The 18,393-nt window shown below is 37.6% G+C and overlaps 1 protein-coding gene across 3 annotated transcripts in view; it reads left to right on the top strand.

Annotated features, from left to right (window-relative positions):
- The window catches only part of CPT1A (carnitine palmitoyltransferase 1A), a 57,145-nt gene extending 43,213 nt beyond the window's left edge, over positions 1-13,932 (top strand). For all 3 annotated transcript variants that reach the window (XM_070766061.1, XM_070766046.1, XM_070766053.1), the window contains exons 13-20: positions 827-932; positions 1,512-1,628; positions 1,876-2,040; positions 3,009-3,143; positions 6,536-6,688; positions 8,149-8,253; positions 11,290-11,382; positions 11,937-13,932. In XM_070766061.1, coding sequence (XP_070622162.1) covers positions 827-932; positions 1,512-1,628; positions 1,876-2,040; positions 3,009-3,143; positions 6,536-6,688; positions 8,149-8,253; positions 11,290-11,382; positions 11,937-12,023 — 961 coding nt within the window. In that variant the 3' untranslated portion in view covers positions 12,024-13,932. The remainder of the gene's footprint in view (positions 1-826; positions 933-1,511; positions 1,629-1,875; positions 2,041-3,008; positions 3,144-6,535; positions 6,689-8,148; positions 8,254-11,289; positions 11,383-11,936) is intronic.
- Positions 13,933-18,393: the final 4,461 nt, after the last annotated feature.

Here is an 18,393-nt window from a genome sequence, read left to right as displayed (position 1 = left end):
AGAGATTTGTAGAGCGGCCACGTGGGCAGCTCCCTCTACCTTCATCAAGCATTACCGGATTGACACTTTCGCTTCTGCGGAAGCAGCCTTTGGGAGGCGGGTGTTACAGAGGGTGTGTTCCACTTGAACGCCCTTGGACCTGGTTTCCCTCCCGTTTATTATGTCTTGGGTACATCCCACGTTGGACTCTCCTTGCAAGTGCATTGGAGAAGAACCGTTGAAACTTACCTGAACGGTCTTCTCGATGCACTGCAAGGAGAGTCCAAAACCCACCCATTTGGTGGACCAAGGGCCTTTTTTGCCTGGCATTGTTTAAGTAATTTGGCCGGGCTTGTTGCCTTCCAGTTGTTTAATAAAAAAGTTATAGTTTACTGCTCCTTCGGTTTTTTATGACTGGTGGGCTAGGGGGCGGTGCCTGCATAATATTTAAATTAAAACTCAGTCCCTCCAATGAGACTGGAGAATTACCCACGTTGGACTCTCCTTGCAGTGCATCGAGAAGACCGTTCAGGTAAGTTTCAACGGTTCTTCTCTGTCCTTTCCTTAGTTTTCTTCAGTGTTCCCATCTTGAAGGATTCTGTGCTGAGTGTTTATTAGTCTATGTTTATGGAGAAGTAAGATATATATAATCTCCTTGCAGGTATTTTTATCTAAAGCATATTTTTTTTTGGCACAATTGAAGAGAAAAATCCTTTTGTCAAGTCTGTAGATACATTCCTCTTGTAGTTGAATGGCTCCATTTTGGCTGAATAAACATTGCCGTTTAGAGATTGTTATTAGTGAATATGGTGATAAAACAATTTATGGACATTATTGTTTTTCACAGGTGGTTTGACAAGTCGTTTAATCTCATAGTGTTCAGAAATGGCAAATTTGGCCTTAATAGTGAACACTCTTGGGCAGATGCCCCAATTGTCGGACATCTTTGGGAGGTGAGCCTTTCTATTATCATGAAATTGTTCGTATTAACTTAAATTTAATAATTGAACTGAAATGTAATGAAATTCAGCTTTTGCTTTGGTCATGTTAACTATTTTTGGAGTGTGCATCATTCAAGAGTCAAATTTGATTCTTCCTCTCCAGAAAGTTCAGATCCCTGTTGGAACTGTGCGGTGGACCATGAAAGCATTAGAACTATGATCTAAATTCTATTGCTGTTCCCTATCATAAATCAAATGGATTACAGCAGGGGTATATGCTTTCTTTCTGAAGATGAGGACAATCCTTAACCTCTGATTAGTATTGAAGATTGAATAATAGCAAGTGAAGAAGGCCAGGAAAATAGATAAAAGAGAGAAGGGTGGATGCAAATCTAACAATAATAATAATAATAATAATAATAATAATAATAATAATAATAATAGTGATGTTATTGATATTATGCTACTCGCAGAATAAATATATGGCATAAACAGAGTAAATGAAGTTCATTGATAATGCACATGATTTTGTTATAATAGTATGTCTAAGATGCTTTTAAGTATTTCTCTCATTCTGCCAATCATCTCTAGAATGTCATGCTTTCTGACTGTCTTGAATTGGGGTACACAGAAGATGGACATTGCAAAGGGGAGGCCACTTTAGGCATTCCTATGCCTACCAAGCTGCAGTGGGAAATCTCTGAAGAGGTGGGTACATATCCAATTCTAGATCCATGGTATCAGGCATAATTAGGATGCTACCTATAACATTTCTGATTGACTGAAGTACACATCTATCAATTTTTCAATGAAAATGTCTTTATTTTTAAAATAGATCAATGTGATCACTGATGATTTCGTTTAGGATAAGGTGATAAATGTAGGATTAAATGGTTTAAAAAATATGATCTCCAAATATTTCCAGAATAACACTATGCTTGTTGCTATTATTTAGTGCCAAGAAGTGATTGAGAAGTCTCTCGACATTGCAAGGCCGTTAGCAGATGATGTGGATTTTCATTCTTTTCCTTTTGATATATTTGGGAAAGGATTAATGAAGAAAACCAAAACTAGCCCCGATGCATTTGTGCAACTTGCTTTGCAACTGGCTCATTATCGGGTAAGTATCTTAGGCACTTTTAGTTTAATTTAAACATATATTTTTTTAAAAAAACATAAAGTACCTGATACCATTTTTAAATTTTCTGCTTAAAAAGAAAACGTTTCCCCAGATTAAAAAAATGAAGTGTAATTAATGAGAGCTGATAGTCTTTTCTAAAGCTTCCGTGCTGAAGCCATTTAATACTGTACTATTTTTTTCAATCATCCAAAAATTAAATTTAAGCAGCTCTATTCTGCATCATTTAGTAGTTTTTCTCTATCCACCTTTTCTATCGCATGCATGATTTTATACACTTTGATCAAGTCTTAAACTTAAGACCTCTTAAACGCTATCTTTCAAGGCTGAAGAGACCAAGGCGTTGCAACCTGGTTTCATAAGGGAGGTACAGTGATCCCTCGGTTAGCGCGGGGGTTACGTTCCAAGACCTCCCGCGCTAACTGATTTCCGCGTTATACTGGATGCGGAAGTAAAAACACCATCTGCGCATGCGTGCCCTTTGTTCCATGGCCGCACATGCGCAGAAGGTGGAGCGATGCAAGTTCAGAGGCTGGCAATGCAATGGTGATTTTTCCGGGCTCCTCGCCACTACCCACAGGGCAGCGCTGGCGGCAATGGCAATGGCAACCCTCCCTCCTTCCCTTCCCTTCTCTCCCTCCCTCCTTCCCTCCTTCCTTCCTCTCACCGGCTTTCTTGGGGCAGCGCTGGCGGCAATGGCAATCAGCAATCAGTATGACGTCATCGGGCAGGAAAAACCGTGGTGTAGGGAAAAAAACGCGGACTTATTTTTTAATTAATATTTTTTGAAAAACCGCGTTGCAGCGTTTCGCGCTAATCGAGAACGCGCAAATCGAGGGATCACTGTACTCCATTTCTTTTATCATTACATACTCTGTAATAAGAATGTAGACCCCTGGCTTTCATGTATTTTTTACTGTTGAATATAAATAACTTTGTATTTTTCTTAGGACATGGGAAAATTTTGCTTAACATATGAAGCATCTATGACCCGCCTATTTAGAGAAGGCAGAACAGAAACAGTTCGCTCATGTACTGACCAGTCCTGCAAATTTGTGCAAGCAATGGAAGACCCAAATGAACTTGTAAGTTGAATGTGCTAATCAAGCCTAATATTACCTACACTTTTATTTTAAGTTTACTTTTATTTAAGCCCACAATTTCTAAGGCACCCAGGTAGTTTGCTTTCCTGAGTAATATAATTGTAGTAAATAAAGTGTTGGGAAATATTTCAAGTTTTTTCCTTCAACAAATAATTGGTTGAGGTCAAGAAAAAAAAATTTCAATGCAATTTCTGCTTTTAATTTTATATAAACGTGGTTAGCTTTTTCCAAACAGCACAATAAATTTGGTCAGTGTACATATACAGAACTGTCTGAAACTAAGTACAGTCATACCTCGTCTTACGAACCTAATTGGTTCCAGGGGGAGGTTCGTAAGACGAAAGGTTCGTAAGATGAAACATTGTTTCCCATAGGAAACAATGTAAAGTCAATTAATCCGTGCAACCCAAAAAAACCCCCGCAAAAAAACGGCGTTCGGCGACTGCTGGGAAGCCGCGCGGCTATTTTAAAAGGTGACAGCCGGCCTGGGGGGCTTCCCAGACAGCTCCCGAACCCGGAAGTTCGGCAAACGTTCGGGGTTTGGGAGGTTGCTGGGAAGCCCCCCAGGCCGGCTGTCACCTTTTAAAACAGCCGCGCGGCTTCCCAGCAACTTCCCGAAGCCGAACGCCAAACCCGAACTTCAGCGTCGGTGACTGCTGGGAAGCCGCGCGGCTGTTTTAAAAGGTGACAGCTGGCCTGGGGGGCTTCCCAGCAACCTCCCGAACCCGGAAGTTCGGCAAAAGTTCGGGGTTCGGGGGGGTGCTGGGAAGCCCCCCAGCCCGGCTGTGACCTTTTAAAACAGCCGCGCGGCTTCCCAGCTGTCTCCCGAAGCCGAACGCCAAACCTGAACTTCCGCGTTCAGCGTTCGGAGACAGCTGGGAAGCCGCGCGGCTGTTTTAAAAGGTCACAGCCGGGCTGGGGGGCTTCCCAGCACCCCCCCGAACCCGGAAGTTCGGCAAAAGCCCGGCTGCGACCTTTTAAAACAGCCGCGTGGCTTCCCAGATGTCTCCCGAACGCCAAACCCGAACTTCCGCGTTCGGCGTTCGGAGACAGCTGGGAAGCCGCGCAGCTGTTTTAAAAGGTCACAGCTGGGCTGGGGGGCTTCCCAGCAACCTCCCGAACCGAACCCAGGGTTCAGAAAAATTTTGCCTCTTCTTACGAACTTTTTTCGAGTTACGAACCAGCGTTCGGGAGGCTGCTGGGAAGCCCCGCCGCCCGGCTGTCACCTTTTAAAACAGCCGCGCGGCTTCCCAGCAATCTCCGAATGCCGGTTCATAACTCGAAAAAAGTTCGTAAGAAGAGGCAAAATTTTTCTGAACCCCGGGTTCGTATCACGAGTTGTTCGTAAGACGAGGGGTTCGTATCTTGAGGTACCACTGTACTGTAGCTGGGAAAAGATGAAGCCATCTAGTGGTCGTAAAAAGTACTATTTATGTTTGGCATATTGACTTCAAAGTGTTGACTCTTCCTTTTCAGTTATTAAACATGTTATTAAAAAGTTTTCTGTATAAAAGTATTCTTTTTATCTTTCATATTACTTAAACCATGTGTTTAAATTTGCAGAGCAATACGTAAAAGCCATTAAATTTCACTGTTGTGAACCATTAATGATAGGGACCTAAAACTACAATTTTCCTGTGATTAATGTGTGAGTTCAAATAAGTACAGAGAAAATGTAGGACACAATAGATCAAGGTAGTGAAAAATATAAATTTATACAATTAGAATTTTAGTGCTATAATCAAGCCATCATTGAAACCCCATGGAAGTGTTCATAGTTTGAGAGCCAGTTTTATAATAACAGAAAAGTTATTGTGTTCATTTCTTCAATCACTTCTGCCTCTTTATGAGAATTTTGCATTATTGTTGGTCAACAACTCTGAGTCCTAGTACGTTTGTAACATCAATCATAATACTTGTCTTCTGCTGGCCCAGTACCTTAACTTCAGATGGCCTCTTTTTCAATTACTTTATCCATTTTCCCCATCATATATGTCCAACATATCTCAGAATAATTTCAGTACAGTGTTAAAACGTTTCCCATAAACAATCTGGTTTCACTTCCTTTGGTATTGGAAGATCTATGACTGTTCGCCTCCTCCACTTGGCCATGTCTGTTTGGTCCCCAGGCTACCAACCCCCAACCATTCGGGCGCTACCTTTTCACCTTGGCCCGTTCACTGAACAGGCTGAAAACCCCATTCACCTGGCCTTTTGGATGGACAGGATACTTTGCCACCAGCCAATCAGAGGAGCAGGGGGTAGCCTTCCTCCCTTTCCCCCCTCCCTCTCCCCGTGTGCAGTGTGTCTATGATGGGAAGAGAAGAGTGGAGTCTCTCTCTTCCCCCGTGTGTGTGGTGTGTGTGTATGTGGGGTGGCGGCAGTGTGTGGCAGGGGGTGGGATGGCACCTTTTCCCTCCTCAGCCACTCAACAGCAACCCCAGAGCCCAGCGCCTTCACTTCTCAAAAAGAGACTGAACAGGTTGATTGTGTTCTGAGGAGAAGTGAATGCGCTGGGCTCTGGGTTGCTGCTATGCCGTTGAGTGGCTAAGGAGGGAAAAGGCGCCATCCCACAACCCCATACACACTGCCACCCCACACATTCACACATACACATACAGGTGAAGAAAGTGCAGTGGGTGGGATGCTACAATCCAGGTGCTCCTAAAGGGACTTTGGTAGTGGGGTCTGTTCTCTTTGTCTTTTTCTAGAAGTTGGTGTTCCATTTTAATAGAACACTCAACACTCTCGAAAACGTCCAAAGATATTTCACCAGAAGAGCCCTTCACTCCTCCACTCGAAACAGAATACCCTATGAAAATAGACTAACTATCCTGGGTCTTGAAAGCTTAGAACTGCGGCGCCTAAAACACGATTTAAGTATTGCCCACAACATCCTTCCGGTCAGCGACTACTTCAGCTTCAACCGCAAGAACACAAGAGCACGCAACAGATTCAAACTTAATATTAACTGCTCCAAACTTGACTGTAAAAAATATGACTTTAACAATCCAGTTGTTGAAGCGTGGAACTCATTACCGGACTCAATAGTGTCAACTCCCAACCCCCAACATTTCTCCCTTAGACTCTCCACCATTGACCTCTCCAGGTTCCTAAAGCCAGTAAGGGGCGTACATAAGTGCACTGATGTGCCTAACGTCCCCGGTCCAATTGTCTTTCCTTTTCTCATATATCATATATATTCTCTCCCTCTCATCTACTTCTCTTCTTTTTTACTTACTATCTTTATATATATTACTTAATGTCTATTCTCTTCCAAATGTATTGTATATTGGACAAAGAGTAAATAAATAAAAAATAAAAAATAGCATTTAAGCAGAAATAGTGAGTTGTTTTCCCCTTTTAATTTACAGCCAGAAAAGAAGCGTAATCTATTCAAGGCTGCTGCTGCTAATCATCAGTGCTTATATCGTCTGGCCATGACTGGTGGTGGCATTGATCGACACCTTTTCTGTCTTTATGTGGTCTCCAAATATCTTGACGTTGAATCACCTTTTCTAAAAGAAGTAAGCATCCATATAATATTTGTGCAAATTGGGTTTTCCCCTCTTTTTAAAATTTTTGTTGGTATTTTTAACGAGCTGGTATTCAAACAATTGAAAACCTTTTAAAGTATGAAGCATTATAAGAAAACTTTGAGGCTTACAATTCCTTGCAAAACTGAAAATAAGTACATTTTAAGAATTTAATATATTAAAGAAGGCTAAAACATATATATTTATATTTGCAAATTTTAAATATGTACATTCAAATGTGTACATTCAGTGCAGCATTATGAACACTTTAATTTATTGAAACAAGGAATTGCAATCATTTGCATGTGCTATGCTATATTTGGTCTTACCCTTGTTGTGCCTGGAATCATAGAAATAGAAATGTTGAATACAAAGGTGGAGAGTATGCATTGGATTCAACCAAATCAAGAATCAAACTCCAATGGTTTGAAACACCCGGGGATTATGTGAAACAAATTGACTTTTTCTAGGAAGCAAGCCAAATAGTCTGCAGAAATTCTTACATTTTTCTAAAAACACCCTGAATAAGGAAAACTGCACGAGAAAAGTGATAAAAGGAAGTGAGCTGGTGCCTATATGATCAGTTTCCTATAATTTTCTTGGTAACATTTAGTTTGCCATTGTGTTCTGGCATTTTTTGACGCCTACAACCTGACCTCTGGTCTAATTGATAGAGCTATGCAGTGCTTTCGATTTAATTTCAAAAATATCCTTCTTGAGGAAACTACAGCTTTTCCTAAAATTGTGCAGCTATCCTCTGCAATTCCCAAATATGCTGGAGAAGATACAGTTACTATTAGGTACTTGGTAGAAAAAAAATAGGATTTTTAGGTTTTAAGATCTTTTCCGTGGTATACTGCACACGCCATCCATCCTTGAACTACTGTACTTTTTTAAAAAAATTGTGCCACAAGTATTTTTGAGATAGTTTTTAATAGAAAGCAGACTAATATAGTAGCCGCCCCGAGTCTGCGGAGAGGGGCGGCATACAAATCCAATAAATAAATTGTATCTAAACAAATGCAATAAAAATACAAAACAAATACAAAATGTTTTTCAGTCATTATAATTGTTTTATCACATTTTGCAGATTTTTTTTTACCACTTTATACCATTTTTAATAACAATTCCTCATCACTGTCACCAAAATAATTTGGGATATAGGAATCCAATTTCACAAGACCCCAGCTATAATAAACAAGACAAAATATAAATATTTTAAATAATGTTATTTATTTTATAAATAAATATACAAATGAAATAATTCTCTGAGGGTTGAAAACAACATGGATTGCATATTGACACATCTACTATTCCATCCCTTTTGGGGAAATTGTGGTTGTCAGAGAGGTTTTGGCAAAAGTACAGATGGTTTGCTTACTCAAGTTGCACATGTTCTTTGATTTCAAAATAGTAGTTTTTGTTGCAATTTATTATATCGTATTTTCCAGGTTTTGGCAGAACCCTGGAGACTTTCAACAAGTCAAACACCTCAACAACACATTGACCTGAATAAGAATCCTGGAATGGAGTCCAGTGGTGGAGGCTTTGGACCTGTATGTCTGCATGTATTTTATTTTAAACATCTAGTACAGTAGTACCTCGTCTTACGAACCTAATTGGTTCCCGGGGGAGGTTCGTAAGGTGAAACATTGTTTCCCATAGGAAACAATGAAAAATGAATTAATGCGTGCAACGGGAAAAAAACAACGACGCCCAACTGTTTCAATTGAAACAGCCGGGCGCTTCTCAGCGTTCTCCCAATGCCGAACCCAGAAGTTCGGGTTCGGGTGGCCGCCGAGAAGCCCCGCCGCCCGGCTGTCACCTTTTGAAACAGCCGGGGGGCTTCTCGGCGGCCTCCCGAATGCCGAACCCGGAAGTTCGGGTTTGGCGTTCGGGTTCAGGAGGACGCCAAGTAGCCCCCCGGCTGTTTCAAAAAGTTCATAAGACGGAAAACGTTCATAAGAGGCAAAAAATATCCAAACCCCAGGTTCGTATCTCGGGTTGTTCGTATGGCGAGGGGTTCGTATCATGAGATGTGCCAATCACATTTTCTATGAAACAATGCTGCAGTCATATACTCAAATATTTATCAGTGGAAACATGAAATTTATGAACCTTAAGCTTTTATATCTAAGGAAAAGAACAAAAATGCAATTAAATGAGTTGCTGATCAGGAATGTTATATTTTTGAATAACAACATTAGATGAATTATTCTTCTCATAATCTAAGCAATTACCCCAGTTTTCATATTATAATTTTTGAGATGGGTATAATCTATTAATTCTATCAATCAGTGTACAATTTAACAAAAAACAAGTTAATGTGTTTTATACACTGCTCAAAAAAATAAAGGGAACACTTAAACAACACAGTATAACTCCAAGTAAATTAAACTTCTGTGAAATCAAACTGTCCTAGGAATCAACACTGATTGACAATTTCACATGCTGTTGTGCACATTCAACTTTGTATAGAACAAAGTATTTAATGAGAATATTTCATTCATTCAGATCTAGGGTGTGTTATTTGAGTGTTCCATTTATTTTTTCAGTAATATATATTGGAACATATCAGCGAAGGGAAAAGTTCTGTTTATTACTGTTTTGAATTTATTAATCACCCAACCAATAATATATTAAAAATCCATGAAAATAAATGTAAATAATGCACTGCATAATTTAATCAAATCCCAACTAATGGGTTTTGCAAACTGAACATCTTACTGAAATGTGTGTGTGTGTATATATATATATATAATGAAATTAACCATATAATGTTCTGTCGGGCTCTCTGGTAGAATCCTCCCAAAAATTCACAGGTACAAATTTCAGACACACATTTGAAAATTCAAAACAATGTTCTTTATAATGAAAATTCACTTAAACCAAGCCCTCTTTTGGTATAGCAAAGAGCACTCGTCTCCAAACAAACTGGTAATTTGTACAAGTCCCTTATCAGTTCTGTGATACTTAGCTTGCAACTGTGAGGCAATTCACAGTCCTCCTTCTTTCACAAAGTGAAACACACTTTGCCCTGGTTTAGTTTCAAAGCAGGGAAAAATCAGCACACAAAAGGTCAAAGTCAGTAAAGCAGTCACGAAACACAACGATCAGATAATCCTCCACAATGGCCAAACCCACAGGCTGCTATTTATAGCAGCCTCACTAATTACCACAGCCCCACCCAACCACAGGTGGCCTCATTTTCTTTGATAATAATCTCTCAGTTGTTGTTGCCTATGCATCGCTCTCCTCATGCGTGGCTGTATCATTAACGCTTGTTCTGAATCCAAGGAGGAGCTAGATAATTGATCTCCTTCTGAGCTGTCTGCCACACTCTCCTCCTCCCTGTCACTCATGTCTTCTTGGTCAGAGGAGCCTTCATCATCAGATTCCACCGGGGGCAAAACAGGCCTGCAGCATGTGGATGTCTCCCTCACATCCACAGTCCTTGGGACAGGAGCTGGGCCAGAGCTAACCACAACATATAATAATAATAAAGGTAGCGCAGAAACAAAAATTAAGATTCATTGTAGTAAATATGACTGCTCTATATTTCAGTAAATAAATGCCTAAATAAAGTAAACAACATAATAAATCTGTTCATTATTTTAGAACAATGTCAGAAATTGATATAAATTGATGTTATATCATGAATATGATACATTCACAAGTAGATAAAAGGACCACAGTTGTTTAAAAACAATTTAATAGGAAGATGATTTTCAAAAAATTCTTAAAAAGACCATCCATAAATAATTTTCAGAGAATTTTTTCTGATCATGATAACTGTTAGATTGTTTAGGGGAAATATATCAACCACAAAACAAACTTAATACTGAGTAATGTGACATCAATACACAGCTCAGGCAAACAAACCAGACTAATAAATATATAGTACATATATTACACAGATGTACAATAGATTAATCTCTATACAATCCAAATCACAAATATAATCCCAAATATCAAATACAAATCAGATACGTCACTCAGCTCTATACATACAGTAACTACCAGAAATACTCTCCCAAACATGAGCTCTGCTGTGGCCAACAGGCACACTTATATCCCTTAACCATACATTGATAGTTTATATATATTGTAACCCAACATAGTATCATATATTGTACTGACAATAACATTTATAGATTTTTGCCAAATGTTCTGCTCCCCCTCCCCCCGATAAATTATATTCCCTCATATACATTTCCCACACAATTTCCTAAACAAGTCCATTAGATTATTTATAATTCAGTAAGGCTAATGTGTCATTAGCCTTACACATATTTGACTAATAATTGTGATTAATCATAGTGCATGATTTAATTACTAAGATTATATCAGGGTTTTTTTTAAAGCAAAAGGTTCCTTCCCATCACCTTGAGAAGGCACAGTATTAGCTTGACATTCCTTTCAATTCTTCCCAGAAAGATGAACTGTTTTCAAATGATGTCTGTCTTTATTAAAACATAAAAATATGTCTTATTATTGAGCATCTTATATTGGACTTTAAAAACAAAATAGTCTTGAGCTGGTTTGTTATGGACATATAGAGAACTGAGATATTCTACGTATATTTTCTATAGGTTGCTGATGATGGTTATGGTGTATCTTACATTATTGTGGGTGAAAATCTCATCAACTTCCATGTGTCCAGTAAATTTTCCTGTACTGAAACAGTAAGTATCTTATTAATTTTATGGTCTTCTATAACTCTCATCCTATATAATTCACTAATAGCCCCATTTTTGTATCGGGGTTTTTTTGCACCACTTACCGCAAAATGAAATTGCATCTATAAGAAACTGTATAACATATATTATTGGTTTTAAAATACTGCCCAATATTTTTAGGTAATGTACGTCAGTATTTCAAATAAATTCTGGTTACACTAAACAAAGGTAGGAAAATATAGATGCCTGCTGCAATCTACTATAGGTTTTGTTTCTGGTTTTGTTTTTCATTATCAAATTTTTGTGCCAACTGACTCTCAACAACTCTGGGCAGCTCACAACAAATAAAACAAGAGCAGATTTAATCAAAAGGGTTTTTTTTTAAAAAAGAACTGAGCAGGAAGAAAGGAAAAGGGTTTTACATTCTCTTTCCTAAACAAAAGTATATGGCAATCAGCTTCACACATTTAAAAAGTAGAATTATGTATATGCATGCATACTTTAGGTACACTATAAGATTGCTATGTGATTGTGAATCTGATTTTTAACATTTTTTGTAGAATTCTCATCGCTTTGGGAAAAACCTCAAACAAGCGTTGTGTGACATCCGTGACTTGTTTCATCTTGGCAAAAACTCTACTAAATGATTTTTCTAACAGTAGAATGACTAGTTGGTCAATGTTGGAGATGAGAACTCTTCTGTACAGTGACTTAAAATAAGCTATGCTAAGCAGCAATCCATTCCCAGGTATATAAGCAACCATTCTTCGACGGTCCATCCCTTTGATTCTTCAGAAGAATTTTTTTTTTATGAGAAATGACACTTGAGTTTTTATATTTGCTGGGAAGTAGCAACATGAAATTTATTCCTGGTTTGTCTTAATTTAACAATTTTTTATTTGTGTTCTATAAATTAAGGTAATATGTATGTGTATTCCAAGCTCATGCTAATAGAAAAAAATATGACTTGAAATATAATAGCGGAAGACATAATTGATTTAATTGTTGGTGGAGTTTTTTCAGTAAGTTACCCTTTAGGACATACACAATAAAGGCATTTCATTGAACATTTAGAAACACCAGGCAAATGTAGTGAATTGTGCTTGGTGGGGGGGAAATACTTTGCTATTTGAAATTAAGCCTGTCTTGTTATTTGAAATGTCAGGTGAGGCTTTTTCTGTATACAATTTTAAAGCCTATATTTGCTGAATTTCAAAAGTAGAATGGCTGAATTTGAAAAATAAGAATTGCTGAATTTGCAGTAATGTCGACTATAATATCTGCAGATAAAAATGGGTGTTTTCATGAAAAATCTCACAAATAATTTTAAAATAAAAGCTATTTCTTAAGACATTTTTACACTGTTACAAAAAAGTGAAATTATCTTGCTTCAAGAGTTTGTTCAGTTTGTTTCATTCCATCACTCTTTGTGCATTATAATTAATCAGCTGGTTTAAAATCTGTTGGGACAATCTTCAGTGTAAAGACCAAAGTAATTTGACCACCTTCTGCCTTAAGAAATTATAATATGAGTCATAAATAGTCCTTAATATAAATACCTAACACGTAAATGTCATAGATTAAATTGGAATGATCTGAGATTTTTTAAAAATGTAGACAATTACAAATCATGAATAGTATTACTAAAAAATCTGCATTAGAAATTACAAAGAAAAAAGATAGTTGGTCTTATGGTTGGTAGGAATTTTATTCAGTAACCAGAGATGCAAATATTACAAAAATCAGAAAATGATATTTCAACAGTCTTTTTACATAAGACAAAAATTCTTATTAGTCTCTAAGTCTTTACATAAGATCTAAAAGGCCTTATCCATCAATTATCTGCTTTTTTCCCCAAATTTAATGGCTTTAAGACACATCAAGAAACAAATATGGAGGTTAATCTAATAAAACCCTGATGTTCAAGAGCTTTTAATACCAATAGAAGATATGGAACTGAAGTTGCTGTCCTGAGAATTTGCTATTAAATTCTTTGACTTCAATTAATGCAAATGAGTTATATTATTCCCTAAATAAATATTAACGTCTACATCTGCAAAAGAATAGATGGGGCATGTTTCATATGATCAAGAATGATGAACATCACAAAATTGGGGGGCGGGGGGCGGGCAGGAGAAGCAATGTATGCCATGCTGCATTCTTAAGTCAGTGTCCTGTTAAGTATATATGCTTTATTTTAACAACTGACCAGTCTCTATATTCTAAGAATCTTTTTTTATCAAGAGCATTATTAGGTTTGACTCAGGTTTTAGATATTTGAATTGTAAACATGCTTAATTAGTGCATTATCAATGCAATGTTTTATATTTTAAGGAAGTGTAAATGTGTAAGTGGCTGAAGTTAACATGAATTTTACTGTAAGTGATTGAAAGGTTAAATGTCTTTTTTTTTAATTGATACAAAAACAATTTCCGACTTTGGTTTATATCCTCTTAGAATACCAACTGCCTGTATATAATACTGCTTTTGGTTGTAAATCTTTAAACACATAGTAAACAGCTTATTCTTAATAAAAATATTATTTAAAAGTGTAAATTTTATATTAGATATATGGAGTGTTCTCATTATTTATAGCTTTCATAGAAATTTATTGAAATTGAAAGAATTGGTTTGACAATATTTAAACTTTAGATATGTGTATGTATATATCTATGTATGTATAAGCCCTTCTGTTCAAAGTTACTGCAGCACTAAAAAAAGTAACATGACCATTTTCACTTAGAATCATTGCAGCATCCCCATGATCACATGATCAAAATTTAGATGCTTGACAACTGTATTTTGCAGTGTCCCCGGGGTCATGTGACCACCTTTGTTGACCTAGTAAGCAATGAGGAACAATCTCCTACTAAGTTCACAATTGCAGTGTTTTGCTTAACAACTATGGCAAGAAAAGTCATAACGTGGGGCAAAATTCATTTAACAACTATCTCACTTAGCAACAGAGGTTTTAGGTGAATTGTTGGTTGTAAGTCAAGGACTACATATAAATATTTGCTTGTCCACGTAATGTACAAATACAAAACACATAAGAGCCCAAGGGTTTCCTAAGAAATTTTTAAACAATATTTTCCTATATTCATCACTTAAATATAGAGTAAAACTAATACTGTCTATTATTATTTAAGTTGACTCCATTAAATTCTCTATATCTTATTAGCTGCACTGGGAAGTAGTATATTTTTAGAATTTAAAAAATATATCCTGAAGTTTTCCAGTTTTGCTTAAATTCTTAACATCCAAGTCCGATTTATTTTGTAAATGTCTGTATTTTGGTGTGTATCACTTAATCATAAAAACTGAGATTCCTGGAATCTTAAATTTTTCTGAGATGAATTTAATGTTTGGCCATTGATGAAACACCATCTGCTGCTGAAGTGAATTCACAAATTCTTTTAAAGGATAGAAGACTTTTTAAAACTTACCTGGGAGAAATGAACCTAAATCCTGCTGTGGTCTTATAACAGCATCATATATTCACAGGGTAGCAGGCGATTTTGCTGTTGTATCAGCCATTTAAAAATTATTAGTTTTAAGAGGTAGTAGTCGCAAATCAATCAAGGAGCTTTCATTTATTTATAAATGTATATACTGCCCATCTCACCATAACTTGATATTTTTCAATAAAGTAGTACTCTACCTTCATTGCACTAAACTGGTTTCCTTATGAAGATCAAGATTCATCTTTTGTCAGTTCAGGAAGTTCAACAGCTCAATGGGCAACATTAAGTCTTTTCACTTCCTCAAGCTGAAGGCAGAATGAAGACCTTACCCCACTTAGGCACACTTATTCACTTAACCCAGGGGTAGCAAAGTTGGCTCTTCTATGACTTGTGGACTTCAACTCCCAGAATTCCTGAGCCAATCATGCTAGCTCAGGAATTCTGGGGATTGAAGTCCACGTGTCATAGAAGAGCCAACTTTGCCTACCCCCACCCTATTTCAGGCTGCAACAATGTAATAGCTTGCTGTGATATGACCTATGCTCAGAGGTGGGCTGCTGCTGGAATGCCTAATTGTGGGGAAATCTGCGGCTCTGAAACACAAGTGCAGAATCAAATGCAATTAACTTCCTGCACTGTGCAGGTAGCAAAATCGTGTACAGGGGTGCAGGCGCATTTTGGTGAGGTTTTTTGCTTCCCACCATGTGTGCAGGAAGTGTAATTGCTTGATCCTGCACTCACGTTCCAGAGTTGCGGAGCTATGCACAATTAGGCATTCCAAAAGCAGCTCACCATTGCCTATGCTCATTCAGTTGCTGGTTATAAAGCATATTTTCCTTGGTAGAATGGAAAAATACTTTGAAAAACATGATAGGCTAATGGCTCCCTCTCTGGAACATCATTCCCTAAGATTAGAATGGCCCCCACTCTTCCAGAAGGCACTGAAGACCTGGTTCTGCCAGCAGGCCTTGGGAATGCAGAGCGGGATGGAGCCCATTAAAAGGCTTGTGTTGTCACTGGGGCAAGGGGTGGGGAGCTGTTATATTTTATTATTATAAAATTTTATTCTATTTTTTCTATTTCTGTAAGCCACTCGAGTCGCCATGTGCAAATAAACAGCAATATAAATTTTCTAAATAAACAAACAGCCAGTAGCATGTGTTGTCTTCTCTCACTTTGCTCTGCATATCTCAATAAACAAGATTAACCTGGTCAATGTAAACGCAATAGCTCCATTGGTATCTTGAGCAGAAAAGATTTTCTAGATCACCTTAAATCTGGGACTTGAAAGTGGGGGTAAGTTGGTAAGACAGTCACCCTGTTTTGTAGAAGTAATATTAGCACCAAAATCATGTTAATGTAAAAGGCAAATGAAGGAAACTGGCCTCTCTACTGTTTCCTGTTGTTCATTTTTTCTTGTGATTTAACTGCTTGTCCTTTACAGCAATTGAATATAATTAGTAGAACTTAAAAAATTGGGAGTTTGCCATCATCTATAGCAGTGTGTCCCAACCTTGGCAACTTGAAGATACAGTATTTGGACTTCAACTCCCAGAATTCCCCAGCCAGCAAATGCTGGCTGGGGAATTCTGGGAGTTGAAGTCCAAATATCTTCAAGTTGCCAAGGTTGGGAAACATTGATCTATAGAACTACAGTATGTGTGGTTCATTATCTTATCCAATTGGAAACATGACCTTTTCTAAGAGATTTGCAAGGGGCTTGCGTAAGCGCACCATTGTGCCTACCGTCCCTGTCCTATTATCTTTTATCATTACTTTTCTAATGTTATGTTTATACAAATTACCATCATATAATTGCCTGATAAATATAAATAAATATAAATATGCATATAAGCACAAGCCCCACCCTACCCCAAAATAGATCATATGCAATAGAAATGTGTTCCAAACTGTCCTATTCTCACCTGTCTTATATTTCACTGGGGGGAAAGGGATAACATCATACCTGCAATGTTAGCATGTATAACCAAGGCATTCATTCCCTTAAACAAGAAGAGCCAAGTACATATTGTCTTTATATTTTCCTTTTGTGGAATAAGCATAAGTTGCACATTTTTCTTTATTGAGGATTTAACTTTGAAAGTATTAGAAGGCTGTACTTATTGTGCAGAATGCTAATTAAAAAGGCCACCTGAAAAGGATCAAGATATTTTTAATTGGTCTGGTTGAAGAACAAGGAACCCACCAAATTGCAGGCATTTTAAGTACTGTAAGACCAGTGTGTAAGCTATCAATGATAATGTGCGTTAATGACTGTCAATCTTCAGGTATTGACAGGATCTGCTAGTTTGATTTATGGGCGCTATGAATTTGGGTGTATATGGGTTCATGTCGGCAACTACTTCAGCTTCAACCACAACAACACAAGAGCACACAACAGATTTAAACTTAATATTAACTGCTTCAAACTTGACTGTAAAAAATATGACTTCAGTAACCGAGTTGTCGAAGCGTGGAAGTCATTACCAGACTCCATAGTGTCATCCCCAAACCCCCAACACTTTACCCTTAGATATCTACGGTTGACCTATCCAGATTCATAAGAGGTCAGTAAGGGGCGAGTACAAATGCACTAGAGTGCCTTCTGTCCCCTGTCCTATTACTCTCCTATATCACCTATACCTTTCTTCTATTCCTATATCTTTTCTTCTATTCTTTCATTGATATGTTCTATTACTATATCTTCTTTTCTATTCTTTCTTTGATATATTTTACTATGAGTATCTCCTCTATAACCTTCATCATGTATTTTTCTATGTATATATATATTGCCCCCACCCTCCTTGCCTTTCCTAAAACCCACCTCTGCCGCCAGGCATGGGGGAATTGATACTCTTTCCCCCTAGGCCTTTACAATTTTATGCATGGTATGTCTATGTATGATTGGTTTTTTTATAATAATGGGTTTTTAACTGTTTTTAGTATTGGATTATTGTTATATGCTGTTTCATGTTGCTGTTAGCCGCCCCGAGTCTCTGGAGAGGGGCGGCATACAAATCCAATAAATAAATATACCCACTAAAACCCTCATTGTGTATTGGACAAAATAAATTTGGGGTCATGTGCACAGCAACCCTTTTTGCCTATTAACTCCCGTCAGAGAGAATGTTTTTGTCTATTATTATTATTATTATTATTATTATTATTATTATTATTATTATTATTATTATTATCATCATCATCATCATCACCATTAAGATTTGTATGCCGCCCGTCTCCGAAGGCTTCGTCTTCCCCTTCCGTTTTTTCTTCGCAAAGTAAAAAGGTCCGAAAAGACCTCGCCCATTATTTAAATACATTCTCGTGAGAGTGAAAAAACGAGTCTGCAATGGTTCTAAGTGTGAAAAATGGTCTTAGCTCACTTTTTTCAGTGATATAACAGAGCAAAAAAATCGTACAGAACAACAAAACCGTGCATTTGCAAAAAAAAAAAAAAAAAAGCCATTGCTGCTCCGTAAAGGCGCGCGCGCCCAGCCACGGGCGAAACGCTCAGCGAGGTGAAGTGGTGGGAGGTGTTTGTCCTCTCAGAGAC

This window comes from Erythrolamprus reginae, chromosome 1, assembly GCF_031021105.1.
Source record: "Erythrolamprus reginae isolate rEryReg1 chromosome 1, rEryReg1.hap1, whole genome shotgun sequence".
In the NCBI taxonomy this organism is placed as follows: Eukaryota; Metazoa; Chordata; class Lepidosauria; order Squamata; family Dipsadidae; genus Erythrolamprus; species Erythrolamprus reginae.
Note: the sequence above shows the minus strand (reverse complement) of the source record. Positions and strands in the feature narration are given on the sequence as shown.